The 18521-nt window shown below is 32.5% G+C and overlaps 1 protein-coding gene across 3 annotated transcripts; it reads left to right on the top strand.

The window, feature by feature from the left end:
• The first annotated feature begins 4198 nt into the window (after window positions 1–4198).
• LOC123703998 (protein quiver) lies at window positions 4199–17523 on the top strand. Of its 3 annotated transcripts, XM_045652227.1 has the most exons (6): window positions 4199–4383; window positions 5536–5598; window positions 11995–12054; window positions 13247–13294; window positions 15628–15774; window positions 16198–17523. In XM_045652227.1, the coding sequence occupies exons 2-6, from the start codon at window positions 5574–5576 to the stop codon at window positions 16395–16397; spliced, it is 480 nt and encodes a 159-aa protein (XP_045508183.1). In that variant the 5' UTR covers window positions 4199–4383; window positions 5536–5573; the 3' UTR covers window positions 16398–17523. The 3 variants fall into 3 exon arrangements, with proteins under 3 accessions (XP_045508183.1, XP_045508185.1, XP_045508184.1); XM_045652229.1 differs by lacking the exon at window positions 13247–13294; XM_045652228.1 differs by lacking the exon at window positions 5536–5598.
• Window positions 17524–18521: the final 998 nt, after the last annotated feature.

An 18521-nucleotide genomic window follows, 5' to 3' on the forward strand; every position in this document is an offset into this window, starting at 1 on the left:
TATTAAAAACTAGGTTTCTGCCCGCGGCTTCGCCGCAGTCAAAGAAAAACCCACATAGTTACCGTTCCCGGGATTTCCGGGATTGCGTCATTTTCCCGGGATAAAAAGTAGCCTATGTCCTTTCTCGGGTGTCAAAATATCTCCATATAGCCACAGCAAATTAGATTCAGAATCGTCGATCAGATCGAATAATTCGTGTAGTTTTGAAAGTTACTAGTTACAGTTATTCCTAAAGGTGTCCCGATGAATATACTAAAAGCCCTCGAGGGAGGGACACAAGCCTGCGGTGGGGGAGGGGGGGAAAGGTCTCTTTTGCAAGGTTTTGACTTGTAACTCGAAAATTATTCATAATATCTGTTTAGTGACTTCTACATTAATTATTAACATTAAATTGCCTATAAATTACGTCTAAACATTTTTACCGTACGATCAATACTTTAGGAGATACATAGTATCTACTTAAGGTGATAAAAATAAGAAACAACATCGTTATAGGTACTTGACTTGACTAAGATGATAGATAAGTCGCGCTACAAAGATCCTCGCTGTTTGAAATATGGGGTTGGAAGCGAAGAGTCGATGGATACTTAGAACCAATCACGACCTTGGATCCTCCTGCTCCTGAAGCGTTGTTAAATTCAATTTTTTGCCGATGTAAAAGTGGATGTTCCGGAAAATGCAGTTGCCGAAAAGCGGGCATTATGTGTAGTCTTATCTGTAACGGCTGCCTAGGAGCTTGTACTAATGGACCCCCTATCGATGTTAGTGATAAAGATGACGAAGATGAAACACAATTTGACTAATAAGTCGGCATACTCGTGCAAAAAAAGATGTTATTTCTTTTTATAATTAAAATTTGTAAAACTATGTTGTTTCTTATTTTTCTTACCTTTAATACTCTGTATCTCCTAAAGTATTGATCGTACAGTAAAAATGTTGAGACGTAATTTATAGGAAATTTAATGTAGATAATTAATGTAGAAGTCACTAAAGAGATATTATGAAAAAAATTTCGAGTTACAAGCAAAAACCTTGAAAAAGAGACCTTTCCCCCCCTCCCCCGCCGCCGGCTTGTGTCCCTCCCTCGGGGGCTTTTAGTATATTCATCTGGACATCTTTAGGAATAACTGTAGCAACTTTCAAAACTACACGAATTATTCGATCTGAATAAATTAATTTTCCCATACTAATACCAAATTTCATGAAAATTGGTTCAGTAGTTTAGGCGTGATTGAGTAAAAGACAGACAGACAGAGTTACTTTCGCATTTATAATATTAGTATGGATTTACGGACATACCCAAACAATTTTGTTCATGGACATACTCAAACAAAAGGTTGAAATGAATTTGTGTTATGTGATTTAATTTAAACTAAGTACCTACACTACAAAGTAATGAAGAACCTCCAGAGATAGTCAGAATAAAGGAAGAAATAAAAACACATCAATTATTGATAATAGTTTATTTATTCAATATAAATAATAATTATACATTCACAAATATGATAAAAACACCAATCAGTCTTTTTCGTAGATATACTGTGAAGTACCATGTCCCCTAGTGGGGTAAGGGGCAGATGTAATACATCTGTTTACTGATCGATTTTCTTTAGGGACAAGTAGGTGACCAGCCTTCTGTGTCCTGCTAGACCGAGACATTTATTTTTCTTCGTCTCCACCGGGAATCGAACCCAGCACCCCTCGGTGTTACGCTCACGCGTCAACCACTGTAACAAGGAGGCGGTCGTATACTGTGCCTCGGATTAAATCACGGACGCTCGCTCTGAAAAAAATTCAATATTATAAGAATACCTAGCAAACGTTGTTCTGCCACTCTTATCACTTACAGGTATGAAAAGAAGATGTTCCGATTCTTAGACCAACCGGAGGAGATTAACTGGTTTAACCGCCGCGACACAAGAATTGTATCTAAATATTAGAAGGAGAAGGTAACAGATTAACTTTACCACGCCATTAGGTATATGGAAAGTACATAGTTTATTATTTTAATATATTTGAACAACTAATCAACATTAATAATTATTTTCATCTCCTTCATTATTTTAATATACTAGTTAGAGCCAATGCTCTCCTACTCTATCTCGTCAATCAGATACCTAATTTGGTATTCTCTACATTGGTTAATAAGGAATTAAATTATTATTATCTTACTTCCTACTAATAAAATAAATGCAAAAGTTTACGAGGATGGATGTGTATGTGTATGTTTGTTACTCTTTCACGCAAATACTACTGAACGGATTACAATGAAATTTAGCACACAATATATAGAGGGTAACTTGGATTAACACATAGGATAGACTTTTCCCGGAAATCCCACGGGAACAAGAACTATGCAGGTTTTTCTTTGAAAAGGCCTAAAGCTAGTCCTATATGTATAGTCTATACCTATATATAGAGGTATATATTTGATTCGTATTATATAAGACGTTCGACGACAATCTTTCGTTGTTCTTAGTGCCGTGCTTCCGAAAAGATTATAAGCAATGTTCTAATACTGAACAACACTGTATACGAGTTTTCGTTTACACTAAAAGATCACGAAAGAATGCTCTTGCTCTAGCTCTGTTCGTTTGATGTAAATGCACCGTTATACAATAATTATTATAAACTGTATCTAAACATTTTGTTTAGCCGTTTGGCTGTCCCTTGGCGCGAAAGAGCTACAGTCGTAGACATATTATTATTTTTTTCGAAATGGCATTCCATTACAGGCAAAGGTGTACTTACAAAATATATTAATTATTATGGTGTTCCCATACACATGTGCCAGGCTACAAGAGATCTAATTAGTAAGTACAGTTTTGCCTCGCGGTTTTCCCGCGAATAAATCACGGACAAAAGCTTTCATCGTCAAAAAAGTAGATAGCATTATACTTATTATTGTGTCTACTCGGTCTATCAAATTGAATACAAATCGGAATAGCTCTGAAAAAGTGACACACAGATTTTCTCATTTTTAATAATTTAGTTTTCATTTTTAATCTACGTTAATTAATCTAAAATGCAAAATAAATTTCCCTCTCTTTCCTCCGAATTTTCTCCAGTTGTAATATTTTTAATTCATAAAAAATAGAGCGAATAATCGTCCTTAATTTAAAAATAATATCTAAATTAAATTAATAACTTCTGTTTTTAAATCGTGGTTCTTTCATTTAATTTAATGTTAAACCATACATTGTCATTATAATTATATTACACACGTTAATGACAAAATAATATATTTATTCGCATGGATTCTCCGCATAGCAGTATGGCGCAGTCGATGTCGTAGTGTTGCCAGCGCCTGTATATTCCCAATATTATGCAATTCTATTTCGAAATGGGGCAGTAGAGCAAGTCTACTGTTGCTTAGAAAGTATCAGAAGCTAAGACAAAACTGTGATAAATACTTAGATAAAGTAGATAAATTAAGGTATTTTTATACGTGCAATATGCATCGGTATTTGTTGTCGGTGTTCATAGGATAAATAAAATAGTGAAAGAATAATTTATATTTCACGAAAAAATTGTTTCTTACGTTTATTTTGTCATTAAAGTCGCCAACAAAAAGAGGTTTAAAGTTAAAAGTATCTAAAGTTTTCTTTAAACAATACAGTAAATAGGAACTCTATGATTTCCCTCTTATTTCTGACTAGCTTACCACCCGCGGCCTGACCCGCTTTGTCTAAAACCTAATAAATTATATACTAACCTTCCTCTTGAATCACTCTATCTATTAAAAAAACCGCATCAAAATCCGTTGCGTAGTTTTAAAGGTTTAAGCATACAAAGGGACATAGGGCCAGAGAACTGAGAAAGCGACTTTGTTTTATATTATGTAGAGATGTAGAGTTCTAATTTAAAAGTAGTAAATATAGGTATATAATTGTGAGTTGTAGAGTTATTGGTTTATACTGTGAAAATTGAGAACAGAGGTAAATCTCCTCTATTTTGAATGTAGTATTAATTAATAAATTAACTGCTAAAAACATGAGAAACAACTCCTGAATCCTGATATATTAAATAATATTCTGTCTGAAAACTTTCAATAATGCTTCAAATTCGACTGAGCCAATATAGCCCCGATTAAAAATCTTAAAAACTATAAATCCAAATCGATAACACGTCGCATTTCGCCAAGCCAAGGGGTAATTTTATCCAAGAGACGGTCAACCCAGTACGCCAGTGTGCGTCGAGCGCGCTGCACGCATTCACTCATAAAAACATGGAATATAAACTTAATTACACCCGAAAAACGTTATGAGACATCATTATAAATTATAATAAAAAAAAATAAAAACAACAAATATGTTCGCGTCTTTATAACAGACAGTGCGTTCGAAAAACTTGTGCTGTGTACAATGTTCATTATTTTTATCGGTAAGAATTCTATTTTTGAATATTTAAAAATATAAACGTCAAATCGAATTTATTTCAAAATTGGCTAATTTCAATTTATTAATTTAATTTTAGGTTAAATAACATTAATTTTGTTTATTGTGTACTATCTTTCTTCAATGTTAATATCAAACGGATAGCTTGTTTGGTTTAATTTATAAAAAAGTAGTTGTTAATTTAACGTAAATAATAGTAAACAGTACGCGAATGTTTCACGCAAGACCCAAAATCAATATTGTCTGCGCAGGGCTTTGTATTATTTTACGCTATGGAGGGCTAGATACTACTCGATACAATATTAAGAGATTTCTTCCTCTTCAAAATTCACGCTTAACTTGCGTTTAGTATGCTTCGTAAAAATACGAAAAATTGAATAATAAATTGGCTTAAATTGTAATGCAACCAACACACTATAAAAATTATTTTCTTACTGATAACTAGCAATAAAACAATTTTAAAAACACATATTTATTGTAACATGGAGTCACATGCTAAACATATTCTAAAATAAAAATTAGCTCTACATTAGTATCAATGCAAAATTAATCCACTCAAATAAATTAAAATAATTGTGGTAATTTAGAATTATGTGCTAGCAACATTTTTTATTGTTAGTCAATAGAATATCTAGCACTAAGTATTGTTAAATAATATAAAAAAAAGTTTTAATATTAGATACTTTGATGTCACATAAAAATCACTAAAAAGCTCTGACGCACGAACACAACTTCAAATGTATAAATTTAGATTGCAATCTAATTTTACCTATATTTTTAAAATAAAATGGGTGTGATTATGACACGTCTGGACTCCCGCCTTATTATCTGTCAGATTTTATTGTTTCTTTTTTTTATTGGCTAATTTATGAAGCACAAAGGCAACAATCGTTCTGCCAAATTATGTCACACTTTATTTAAAAATTGACAAAAATATTATAGTAGATTTATATACCGTAGAGCGCAATTAATATTCTTTAAATTATTATACCTACTTAAGTATACAAATACAAATTTTGTATAATTTACGACTAAGTTCGATGAATCGAATGTTATATAATATTATGTAAGACAGGTAAGAAGTAATTTTTAAAAAACATAATAAATGAATTAAACATAATTTCGTGTGATACGACAGTTTTCTGAAGCCCGCTGTTCAATCGGTGACTAGCAAAGATGCGCTGGATTTTTCCTGTGCCAGGTAAATATTGAATTATTTCATGTTTTACCATTAAAATTACATTTAATCTGTACCTAATGAGTAGAGATTAATTAGAAATCATAATTTTGAGGGCATTAATTCAAGTATTCCCATTTAAAACGCACCTCTAGGCTATAATAATAATTAAGTATTATGTAAAATAAAAAATTAAATATAATGCTTGCACTGGGCATATGTACCTACAGTAGGGCAATACATAACTTTATTATTAAAAAAATAATTGCTAAAAAGTTAGCTTGTCAGATATTTTTTTTTAATCCTCAATATTACATAACGCTGAATAAATTTAAATGCGATTTTCATTGACAGATCATTCATTATATAGAGCACGAAATTAGATTGCTACTAAAATTAAAACAAATCGAAATATCGATGGTAAATATGATATAATGGTAATACATAAATTATTATCTTGCGCATATTTTTCGAAATGTATTTTTTAGGTTTTCATTTAAATCAGAAATTGTATAACATCGAGATAGGTACTTAAAAACTGTTTTCGCTGTAATACATTATTCAATTCAATTTGCTTTTTTTTATTAGGTCGATTAGTTTTTGATAATATACATCGTAACGAAGCAAAAAAAGGCAAAAACGTTTACTAATTATTATGAGTAGGTAATATAAGTTTGTGTGTATTTATCTGAACTAAAATACTAAACTGAATGGTAAAAATTCGACCATTGCCTGCCTCTCCCCGCGCTCCACTGCACGTATCGCGAACACACACTCGACACCCGCAGACACGGCCTACGGGAACGTAATCCATTTTCTGACAACGCATTATGTTACTGAACGTGATCTCTTAACTATTAATTTGTTAAATGTAATTTTTGAAGATGCATTAAATACTTAAGTACCTCAACATAGAGCCTGTAATGAAGTAAAGCTTATTGCTTAGAACCTAGATTCCTTATGTAACTACACTATAAAAGATAATTCTCAAATCTACCAATACAGACCTTATAAACTTTGCGATCCGCCCCGGCTTTGCCCTATATAAAATCCTAGCTGTGCCCCGCGGTTTTACCCGCAGAGCTCCGCTCCTGTTAGTTTTAGTGCAAACTGCAATCTATACTATTATTATTAGCGCATTTAAACAAACAAGCAAACTCTTCAGCTTTATAATATTAGCCTATTATAGTTATACAGCTTGATATAGTAAGCAGGGATCACGATAATATCCAACAGTGAAATAATTATTGCAATCGGTCCCGTAGTTCCTGTGATAAACACATTCAAACAGACTCATCTGCTTTATATTACACTACTTAGCTTACCGCCCGCGCCTTCGCCCGCTTTGTCTAACACAACCTTCCTCTTGAATCTATTAAAAAAACCGCATCAAAATCCATTGCTTAGTTTGAAAGATTTAAGCATACAAAGGGACATAGGGACAGAGAAAGCGACTTTGTTTTATACTAGGTATGTATTGAAGCATAGATCACTAGAAATGAGTAGCGAAACAGTAAAATGCATCTGCCTCATACCCCACAAGGGGACAAAAATACATAGTTAATTATTCTCAGTATTAAACATGACCTAAGAAGATAAAACTCAATCTAAGTAAGTACTACGTCAGAACATAATTAGATTATTTATAGTAATAATCTAAAGTATAAATAAATCGTTATTACCTAGAGGATATTTAACGGAACTAAAAATAGTTTACTTAATCGATTTTAGTTTACGGTTAATAGTGAAGTCCCATGTCCTCTAGTAGGGTAAGGGGCAGATGCATTATACATCTTTTCAACTGATCGATTTTCTTTAGGGACAAGTAGGTGATCAGCCTTCTGTGTCCTGCCAGACCGAGACAATGTTTTTCTTCGTCTCTACCGGGAATCGAACCCAGGACCTCCGGTTCTACGCTCACGCGTTAGCATAACTGTACCAAGGAGGCGGTCAAAAAGGTTAAGCGGTTAAAGGTTAATGCTTACTCATATTATAAATACGATAGCGTGTATGACGCTAAAAAAGTGCACGGGGAGGTACACCATGAACTTTTTTAGCCTGTAATTAAAGTCCGGCATTGGATGAAATTTCAAAAGTTAGCTCGATGAAAATGTACTTTAACTAAGTACCTAGGTATTCTTTTACTATCTTTTACTATTGATTAGGTAAATTCGCAGAAAAACTTTCAGCTTTTATAAAATAACGATGGTCGATTAACGCCGTAACTCTTTTTCTAAAAGCAATTAATTTTAATCAGCTCTTTCTGAATATTCCGATAAATTTCTTATTTTTATTTATAAGAAACTTGTAACAAAAATAATATTATATTACATATAAGGAATAAGCAAAATTGCACACATTTGTACATAAAGCTGATTTGTATTTGTATGTTTGTCTGAACGCACTAAACTCAGGATCTGCTGCTTCGAGTTGAATTTTTTTTAAGTTGTATATTTAAGCATATGAATTATATATCCATTGAAATCAAAAAGTCCATTTTATCGAAGACTTTAATGCTATAAAAAAATCATTTACTTACGACCTTAGACTTACGACCTAAAACTATGGTAGTTAAAACCGCGTTATATATTATAGAACATACGAACATAGATAATATAGATACACTGCAGCGTTAAGAATGAACTCTCTGATAAGACGTAACTCTTTCTCCACAAGACGCCAAAAAACCGGCAAACATGCCCCCAGCTGACCTACATTTCTACAATGTCAGCGAATAATTAAGCCACGCTATAATATGTATACGTCACGGCACTTCTATTTAGTTTTACATATATTTACTTATGTACTAGAAAGAGAAATGAGACATAGAGACTTTCGCCACAACTTAAAAGAGTTTGTGTTTAAGATTTTAAAAGGAAACGTTCAAAAATCTAAATAATTGTACAGGTTTGGATATATTGAACTAGAAGTCCGTCCCGGCTCTGCCTGTGGTACATATACATATAAAGCATATAGCTCTCAGGGATATACATATCCAACGGTGAAAAAATTTTTGAAATCGGTCCAGCAGTTCTTGAGATTAACGCATACAAACAAACAATCAAACTTAATTTAGATAAGAATTGACTGTTTCATACCAAAATTATGTGATCAGATGTATTTTGTTAACAAATTGTATATTTTTGTTATTAAATAATTTTTTTATCACAGATAGAGTCACTAGTTTGGTATGAAAACGAACCATTTATTATTAATAGCTGACCCAGCAAAAGTTGTTTTGCTACACCCTTTTCACGTAAACTATTTATGCCCCATGAAAATAGTTTACGACCTAACCTCAGATCTACCAAATATTCACAAAACATTTCATAAAAATTAGTCAAGTAACTAGTTAGTTTCTGGAAAGTAAAATAGTGAATTAACAGTTAAAAGTGGAATTATATATTAGATTGTTAATCAGTTACTTTTCAATCTTATTAAACTATACAACAATATACTAGTTACATAAGTCATGTAAAAGCATAATAATTAATATAACTAGGACGAATTAGGATGACTCTACCGCGTTCCACTGCACCTATGACGATGGAACACACACTCGACACCCGCATTGTGCTGCGGGAACACGGTATGTGTATTGTGTAGCCTAACGGTGCGGGTACACCACACTTTGATATACGTAGGAGGACGTACAAATGTACCTAGCTTTCCGTAGAAAACTTAACAAATTATATACTTAAACCTCCCTCAAGAACCACTCTATTAAAAAACCCTCATGAAAATTCGTTGCGTAGTTTTAAAGATTTAAGCATACATAGGGACGGACGGGCAGTGACAGCGACTTTGTTTTAAACTTCGTGATATAGATTATTGTTACTTACATTACATTAATTACTTATATCGCGAATACATGGCTATCTGTACTATCTGCTAAATATTATAGTAAACTAGCTGCGCTCCGCGGTTTCACTCGCAGGCCGCATGGCTGCGCTCCTGTTGGTCTTAGCGTAATGATACCTATATAGCCTATAGCCTTCCTCGATAAATGGGCTATCTAACACCGAAATAATTTTCCAAATCGCACAAGTAATTCCTGAGATTAGCGCGTTCAAACAAACAAAGAAACAAACTCTTCAGCTTTATAATATTAGCATAGATTATTAATTACAGAAGCGAATAGATCTGTGATAAATATTGTCTGCTAAATATTATAGTAATTTTAACAAAATCAGGGTATCGTTTCAACGCCGGAAGCTGTAACATTACGACTAAACTGTAACTAGTAAAAATACACTAAAACAAACAGAATACAACGGGACAGCTTTATGGCAGTCTGGGAAATGAAAACGTCTGTAAATAATCTTTATAATAAATCAACATTATTGTTTTACGGGTCGTTAGCAATTTTATTTGTTCTGATTTCAGACGTTGGACATAAATGTATTAAAAACACATGTTGGTTGGTAGAGCTTTGATATCTATCTCTTACTAGCTTACCGCCCGCGGCTTCGCCCGCTTTATCTAAAACCTAATAAATTATATACTAAAATCTTCCTCTTGAATCACTTCACCTATTAAAAAAACCGCATCAAAATCCGTTGCGTAGTTTTAAAGATTTAAGCATACAAAGGGACATAGGGACAGAGAAAGCGACTTTGTTTTATACTATGTAGTGATGTTTGTAGAGGTTTTTTACCTCTACAAACATCACTACATAGTATACCTTTTTACGAAGAAAGAAGCAGTCGAAAAAGTATTTAGCTTATAACAGTAGTTAGCAGGTTTGAGAACCATTGACTAAACAATTACGCAGATAACTCTCGTTACCACTAGTCAGTACTCAGTAGTCTCTACCACTTTTGGGAACAAAAGTACACGTCATATAAAATACCTACTTATACTATTTTCCTTTGAAAGGAAATCACACCAAATTAAATCGTGAATACTGTGCAATGTGTATTACGTTAAAAAAACCGTTTTTGTTTTGTTAATACTATTTTTATACATCTTTAGGGATGCTCCACTTTCGTAAATGTTTCCGAATTAATTAATTTCGAGATTTCTTATTCGTAGATAAAAACAGCCTTGCTTATAATACAGATCTAATAAATTTACGTTAGAATATTTTATACTAGACTAGCTTACCGCCCGCGGCTTCGCTAATAAATTACCTATATACTAAAACCTTCCTCTTGAATCACTCTATCTATTAAAAAAACCGCATCAAAATCCGTTGCGTAGTTTTAAAGATTTAAGCATACAAAGGGACATAGGGACAGAGAAAGCGACTTTGTTTTATACTATGTAGTGATAGTGAAGTGTGCTAAGTAGAAAGTAGGTATATTACTTATTTACTTTTGCAGTGTCTCTTTCATTTCAACACTCGATTCATGTAAAAAAACTACACTATTCACTAAACGCATCCAAACCCAAAATATATATATCCGTGAGAGAATATTCAATATACTAATCCGTAGCAATCCTAGTCTTAAAATAGGTGCCTATTTATAAGCTAATAAGCTGCTGACAGATTTCAGCAGGGCGTGAGACAGCACATAAAATTTTGTGTTGTTTACAAATAAATTGCCTTTAAAATACAGCATTATAATAAACGGACATTGTATGAAGTCTTATAAAATAATGTAATGTTTAATCAACGTTGAATCTACGTAAGCATCCTAGATTCATTTGTAGTTTGACGTTTCCTAATTCGATCTGCTGTCTCTGTCATTTTCAAGATGTTTGGCGTAAGTTAGAAGGAGACAGCAAAGCCAAAATTGATTTAGAATAATCATTATTAAGCGGAGAGCCTCCATGTATTTAACTATTAGTTTATTGTTTAAATTATCTTTATAAAATACACCTAGCAATTGACATGTTCCTAAGTTTAACCTTTCGTCAAAATCATCATCATCATAAAATTGTGAAATTTTGTATTTTGTGTCATCACACGAAATACTAGAATCATTCATATCACTTTCTAGCTGCTCCGCGCGGTTTCTCCCCCGTGGCTCCACTCCTGTTGGTCGTAGCGTGATGTTATATATATAGCCTATAACCTTCCTCGATAAATAGGCTATCTAACACCGAAATAATTTTTCAAATTGGACCAGTAGTTCCCGAGATTAGTTCGTTCAAACAAACAAAAAAAATTTTCAGCTTTATAATATTAGTATAGATTAGTTATCCTGCTATAGGCATCGAATCCAAAGCCTCTTGATTGAGCTCACGTGCGTGGTTTCAACGACTGCAACTAACTGTATAGTATAGTATAGTACTGTATAGTACCTACTTCATAAAAACCAAACTAAAATTTAACATGAAAAATACAAATTTGTCTTGTTTTTATCTTAACGACATCAAACACCAAAAATTTAACAAAACCCGCATTAATACCACTTTATTAGTAATTTTACTCAAAATAGTGATGTGTATGATATAAATTATTTAATTTTTCAGTTCTCCTCATGTCCTGGTTTGGCGTGGACCAAGTAAAAGCAAATTCCTGCATACGTACTGGTAATGTCGACAAATAGTGGCCTAAATGGACGTTATAGATGTTTTTAGATATTGTGTTGTATTTGTGGAAACATCGATATCGAATCTATCGACACGTTGACACCACTATACATGACGATCGGTTTATTTGACTTTTTTGTTGTTTATTTAAATGTCTATGATAGAAACTATGTATTTTAAATGTTGAAATAATTACAGAATGTTTAAAATTAAATCGGATAAAGTTATTCAATTATTATAGAAATATTAATAGTTTCTATATTGCTTATTTCAGTAATGTGTTTGTGTGTGCATGTGTCAGTGTGTGGTATTATTTAGTTTTGTGTGTGCTAGAAACGTAACCTAATATCAACTATAATATTCAAAGCTAATTCTTTTAACAGCTAAAAATTAATCCTTTGTTTTTATTTCCATGTACATTTAAAATTCCAATCAGAATACCTAACGTGACAAGTAGAAATTAACACGATATTTCCAACAGATTAACAGCGTAGTGTTGCGCGCACTCTATCGATATCGATGTTTTATTGTGTGTTTGTTCACGTGTTTAAATCCACAGGAATGCGTGTTGACATTAAAAGGAATGGGTAATTTTTGCATGTCTGTTATTTAGACACTATTGGTTCCACCCGGATTCCCTCCTGTTAATAACTGATGTAGATAATAGATTAGATTATTGGTTTGGTAGACGAATTGGCGGGAAAATTGTAAACTTTGTTTCTTATTTTCCTTGCTTTAACGTGTTTTCGAAAAATATGTGCAAAAACTAGTAAATGTTCAAAATATAATTTTGTATATTATGTAATTGTATATGCTTTTGTATTGTATAATATTTTGAGATCTTCGTAAAGCATAAAAATGTGTGTATTATATTGAAATACTAGTTTTTGTACGATTGCTTAAAATTATAAAAATTTCACAAATATCGAATCGTACCCAGTCTACGGCACATTCATTTCTAAAGTTTCCTTTATATTTTCAGTTATTGACAGGATTCTAAATTTCTTTCTTATTTTTTTTTTATATCTATGTACAGTTCTGTTCTTCCTCATACACACGTGAATATTTCTGATTCTAAATTAAAAAACAATCGTAACTATGTCAAGTTTTTTTTTTAATAGAGATATTCACGTGATGGCCGTGTTTCATACAGCCAATCCCCTTTTTTACTAATTCTGGCATGGATTTTCAGCGTTGTGGACTCTTACACTCACCCCTCTTATTCAGGCCGAATGCCAAAGTAAGTATGAGTGAATTTTTAAACACAACGCTTGGGCTTTTTACGCGCATGCTGCTTTGTGACGTTCGAAAACCCTACAGTATTAAAAACTTATTTATAAACTAAATATCGTGTGAAAGGAGCACAAATTTCATTCACTATTTGAGCAATAAGCTTAATATAAAAGTAAAGTTATTATTTTAGTTGGTTCAAATGACGTGGGGTTTTTGAATATAAATAATACTCTATTAGTTTACTTCTCGTCGTAGACTGGGTTTAAATATATTCAACATGGCTAACGCTTAGTTGCATGTTTATTAGATATTAATAGTATAGACCCCTCGTGTTTGTAGCGCAGGTATGTATTTTATTTATTTTTAGAAATATATATAAATGCTTGGATATAAAACATCACAATATATAATAATCTAACATATGTGCACGCTATTTATTGGTGCTTTATGGTAATACCGCTTTTTATAGAACTACCTATTTAACTAATACAGATACACTCACAAACCCCAATTGAAAAGAAATTACAACAAGGAAAAGAAAACATGCCCAAATACTAATCGATATTTCTTTTGTGTATCGGAAAATGTAAATAAGTTAGCATTTATCGATAATATTTTGCCCATCACTAGAACTGACCTGTTCTAAAAATCATTAGGTATCCTCATCTTCGCGGACCTTGGTTAAAATGGAAATACTATGTATAAACACCATGTAACACACAATATACTTGTTATTTGCTTCGATAATACAGCATGCATGTTTAAACGATAAATAACAATGTACAACAAATTATTTGCTTTATATTTTATGTAAATGCATGCAAGGCCTCGAATGTAATATGATAATGCCATAGTAATTTCTTTTAACATGATAATATATTATAATTATAATTATGAACTTTATAACGTTTTGCACATCCATTAATTGTAAAACATAATATCGTATGGTCATATTTACAATAATATCATGTCATATAACCCATTTTATATCAATGCCAAAAATGCCTCATGTTATGAAGTGAAACTTCTTTAGGCGCGGAGTAAAATTTCAAGGTCACATGGCAATACCGTCACGTCATGAAGTAAGGCAACGCTTTTGGTATCTCTGAATCTTGCCAAAAAAGCTTCACTTCTAACACGTGTGCTCGGCACACACGCTCTTTTTACGTTGCCTATATACTTATCTAGTATTTTTTATTAATTGAGTTTAATCCACTTTACTTTTTTAAAACTTTACCGCTTTTTGTAATGTTATTATTGTTACATTATGCTTTATTCCCTAGGCTGTAAGTATTTAATTAAAAAATACGAAAGTAACTAATTTGCACTATAATAATGAATGCATAATTTAAACTAGTTTCCATTCCCCATAGCATGTTCTTGCATAGTTTCATAACGTTGCATGTCATAAAATAATTAAATATTTTTATTTTAGTGATGTCCGTAAATGTATGTGCTTTGGATCGTGTAAGTAAATTATTGGTTGTTTTTTTATTTTTATTTTTGCCCTTTACAAAACGATAACGATAATTTAGATAATATTATTATAATTTAGACATTACTATTTGTAGGTAATTCTTTTAATAATTGACAATTTCCCTTAACTTATTGAAAATTATTCTTATTTGATAAACCTACATACATGTCTTCGTAAGTATGGTATGGTATTCTTATGGTCTAATTCCAAACAAAAAAAATATCTTAAATTAAATAATAATCGCTCTGAATTAGTTATCGTGGCAAAATTTCACGATTATAAATTATATTTTAACGACCATAGTTATAAAAAATACCTACATACAATATAATATGTAGCGAAATCCTTGTCAGATCACAGATGAAAAATCTTTTAAAACATTTCCAAATTTCAATGTGTCCCATATTTGGCAATATACTTGTTTTATATGTTAGAGGAAACTAATGGACATTCGGGTCACCTGGTTTTAACTGACCCGTGCGTTGCTGTTCAACACTTCAATCATCAATGCGATATTTATTCAAGAACATCATAGGTGGAAAATTTTACACTTCACCATACAAAAAAGAAACGCTGTTTAATTCAATTGAATAAAGCAGATTAAAGATTTTGAAGTGAAACTTCTTTAGGTGCGTTGAGAGTAAAATTACAAGGTTGCGTCATGGCAATACCGTCACGTCATGCAGTTAGCCGACAGTGTTTCGGTGTAATCTTACAAAGAAGTTTCACTTCTGACGCGTGTGCTCGGCACACACGCCGTTTTTTCCATTATAAATATGTATGTCATTCTTCTTCTGACAGGGTTTTCACCACAAATATTGTACATACAAACACCAATCTCAGATTACACAACAATATTTCAGCCAGAACAATTTACTGCTATGAGTGCGACAGCTGGACTGACGCGAGGTGCAAGGATCCCTTCAATTACACAGCGCTGCCCCGCGACCAACCTCCCCTGCAAACGTGCAACGGATGCTGTGTTAAGATGGTTCGGTATTCCAAAAGTCGTAAGTATTTAAGGTCTTTCTTTATTAGTAAATGTCAGTTAATTGTGATAGTATTGTAGTAAAGGTAGAAGATATTTGATCATTGCGGACCTAAGGAATTAATAATGAAAAAATTGTTTTTCATTACACTTGCTGTGATGTTACTCGGTCAATTATATGGTAGATTATAGATAGTATAGTCTAGTGAACATGTTCATCACTTAATTAAGACAATCCGTGGAACCCTGCCAGAACTTAACTTTGATTCGTAAAACGTATAAATAAGTTACACATTCTTATTATAACAGAGCAAGTTCTAAGAAAATATCGATAAATTTAAATTAAGATTAAAATATTTAACTCAATTATTGTGTAGAAGATCTTCAAAAGTGTAAAATGATTTTAACAATATAGTAACATAATACAATTTATTACCAATTCCAGCGTACGAGGTCGTCCGTCGCACATGCACATCGCAGCTACAAATCAACCTATTCATGGTGGACCACGTTTGCATGATGGAAAGTACAGGCAATGGCCACATGTGTTTCTGTGAAGAAGACATGTGCAACGCCGCGTCGGCTGTCATTAATGCGCTCGCATTCACGGCACTGGTCTTGCTAGCATGTGCATGGATCAGCTGAAGTAAGGGGCTGCTAGTCGATCGACTCGATAAAACGCATCGATATACGCGTTACATCCCTATTGTGATATTGCTCGTAGTATAGTCTTGGTGACTGGCTTGCTTCGTTGGTATTTCGCTGGAAGGCGTAAACGCACATTCATGAATTTATGATATAAAATTTATTGGTTTCCCATTGTTATTATTTGTCAACGTAAGTAATAACAATCGGAAATCAAACGCGATAAAAGTAAAAAACAAAAACATCCATCGACAAATAGCTGTTCACAACAATAGTTAACGAATAACCGTTTCGCAATAACGGTATGTAATATCGGTATCGAGTCGGTCGACATCGGTGCAACCCTAGATTTTAATTATTTCGTCCAGAGTAGCTGTAGTGATGCGATTGGTTTTCACGCGTTCGGTTTAACAAAATTCGCAATGAATTAATCGGCTTTACACGCTTCTATTGAACGATACGTGGAAAACTAATCGCTTTTTAAGACACTTCGCCGGCTTTGATTAGATAAAACAAAGACATTTTAATTGTGATGATGGAAATCGATCAACAGGCACGTAACACGTGATTTTTTACGACAGTATACATTATATGCGTAACGTATTCAATTAGTGAATGCGTCAGTCAATCGTTATGACTTACCTCTTTATTGAGTGGGAACGGAAATGCAATAAGCATAGGCTATTTGTTTAGGTTATTTTTCCCCACTTACTTTTATTTTAAACTCGGCGCTTTTAGGCGTTATTCGGATTTACAATCGAAGTCGAAATATCGTGATTTAGGATTATGGTTTAAATTTCAAATACACGTCATATAGTTTGAAAATCCTACGAAAATCTTTGGTAACGGTTATTTGAAAGTATTTGTATGTAGCAATTGTTTATTGTGATATCAGTAACGTTATTTATATAATATACCGACAAAATATCGGTATTTTAAGAGTTTGTTTTAACTCTTGGTATTCGAATAATTAATAACTATTTGATACTTTTAATTGGCTTGTATTTGGAATTATATTGTTAAGAACTTTGGTCAGCGTTGACGAGATATGTTCGTGTAAAATAATATCGGTGGATAGCGTTAGTTACTAGTTAGATTGAGAATTTTCTAAATTACCGCGTTTTAGAACAGTCAACAGTTTGTCAAACGGTCTGTGAAATTTGGATACAGCTAGCCTGAATATACGAAAAATAAAGAACACTAGTTTAGTGCATCTACTTAATTTTGAGACTTTATCTATTGGTGTGCCTGGATGAGATCACTTTGAAGTGATAAGATGAGATTTTGTTGGTATCGGTTATAGATAAAAACCATCAAGCACAATAAAGAAGTAAACAATGGAAAACAACTATAACAATTCTAATATTAGAAATACCCACATAACTAAAAAGTAAAATAGTTTATTCAATATCTTCATAATACTTAATTCAATTATGTAATTAATTTCACAGCCGTTTGACAAAGCTTTTAATCAGTCGCATAGTGATGGGACTGATTTATCGATAAATCGAAATTCGCGCTCTCAATTGGTCCAATTTTAGACCAATGGTATTTGCTCATAGACGCACTTTGAATAGACGAAGTTTTGAAGCAACATGAACGGAAATATGATCAAAAATAAACGGAGATGTTTATTTATTAGTTTCCGTGTTGCTCCAAAACGCAAAGCACTATTTAGATAGAAATTAAATGAAAAGAGGTGAACTAGCGAGTACTGCCGATACGTAGAATGATATATCGATATGATATAATATTACTATGATATTATATAGAAGTTAGGTCTCCAGTGACGTGATATTGTAGAAATTTAAAATTTCTATCATTACGACGTGATCGTGGTTCGCGATGTTTTATTTGTACTGTGTTAGAAATTGCACTTTGGCATCGTCTTAAGCGTAGAATTATACTTTGATAAGCATCTTATTCTATCTATAAACATATGAAACATAAATAGACGTTTATTAATTTATTAATTGGTTTTCATTTACACAGAACATATTGCTAGAGTGAAATCTAATCTAAAACATAACGAGAACATTTTTACTAGTTCAGCTATAGTTACAAAAGCAAACTTACATTGTAATATCTTCGAGAACAAATCATCTATAATCGATTTTAAACATG

This window comes from Colias croceus, chromosome 28 (genome assembly GCF_905220415.1).
Source record: "Colias croceus chromosome 28, ilColCroc2.1".
Taxonomy (NCBI): Eukaryota; Metazoa; Arthropoda; class Insecta; order Lepidoptera; family Pieridae; genus Colias; species Colias croceus.

Excerpts from the sequence above, each read along its gene's own strand:
- LOC123703998 (XM_045652227.1), top strand. The coding sequence starts at position 5,574 with ATGCGCTGGATTTTTCCTGTGCCAG. Across the intron at positions 12,055-13,246 it reads AAATTCCTGCATACGTACTG|CGTTGTGGACTCTTACACTC; the intron begins GTAATGTCGACA and ends ATGGATTTTCAG. Across the intron at positions 15,775-16,197 it reads GGTTCGGTATTCCAAAAGTC|CGTACGAGGTCGTCCGTCGC; the intron begins GTAAGTATTTAA and ends TACCAATTCCAG.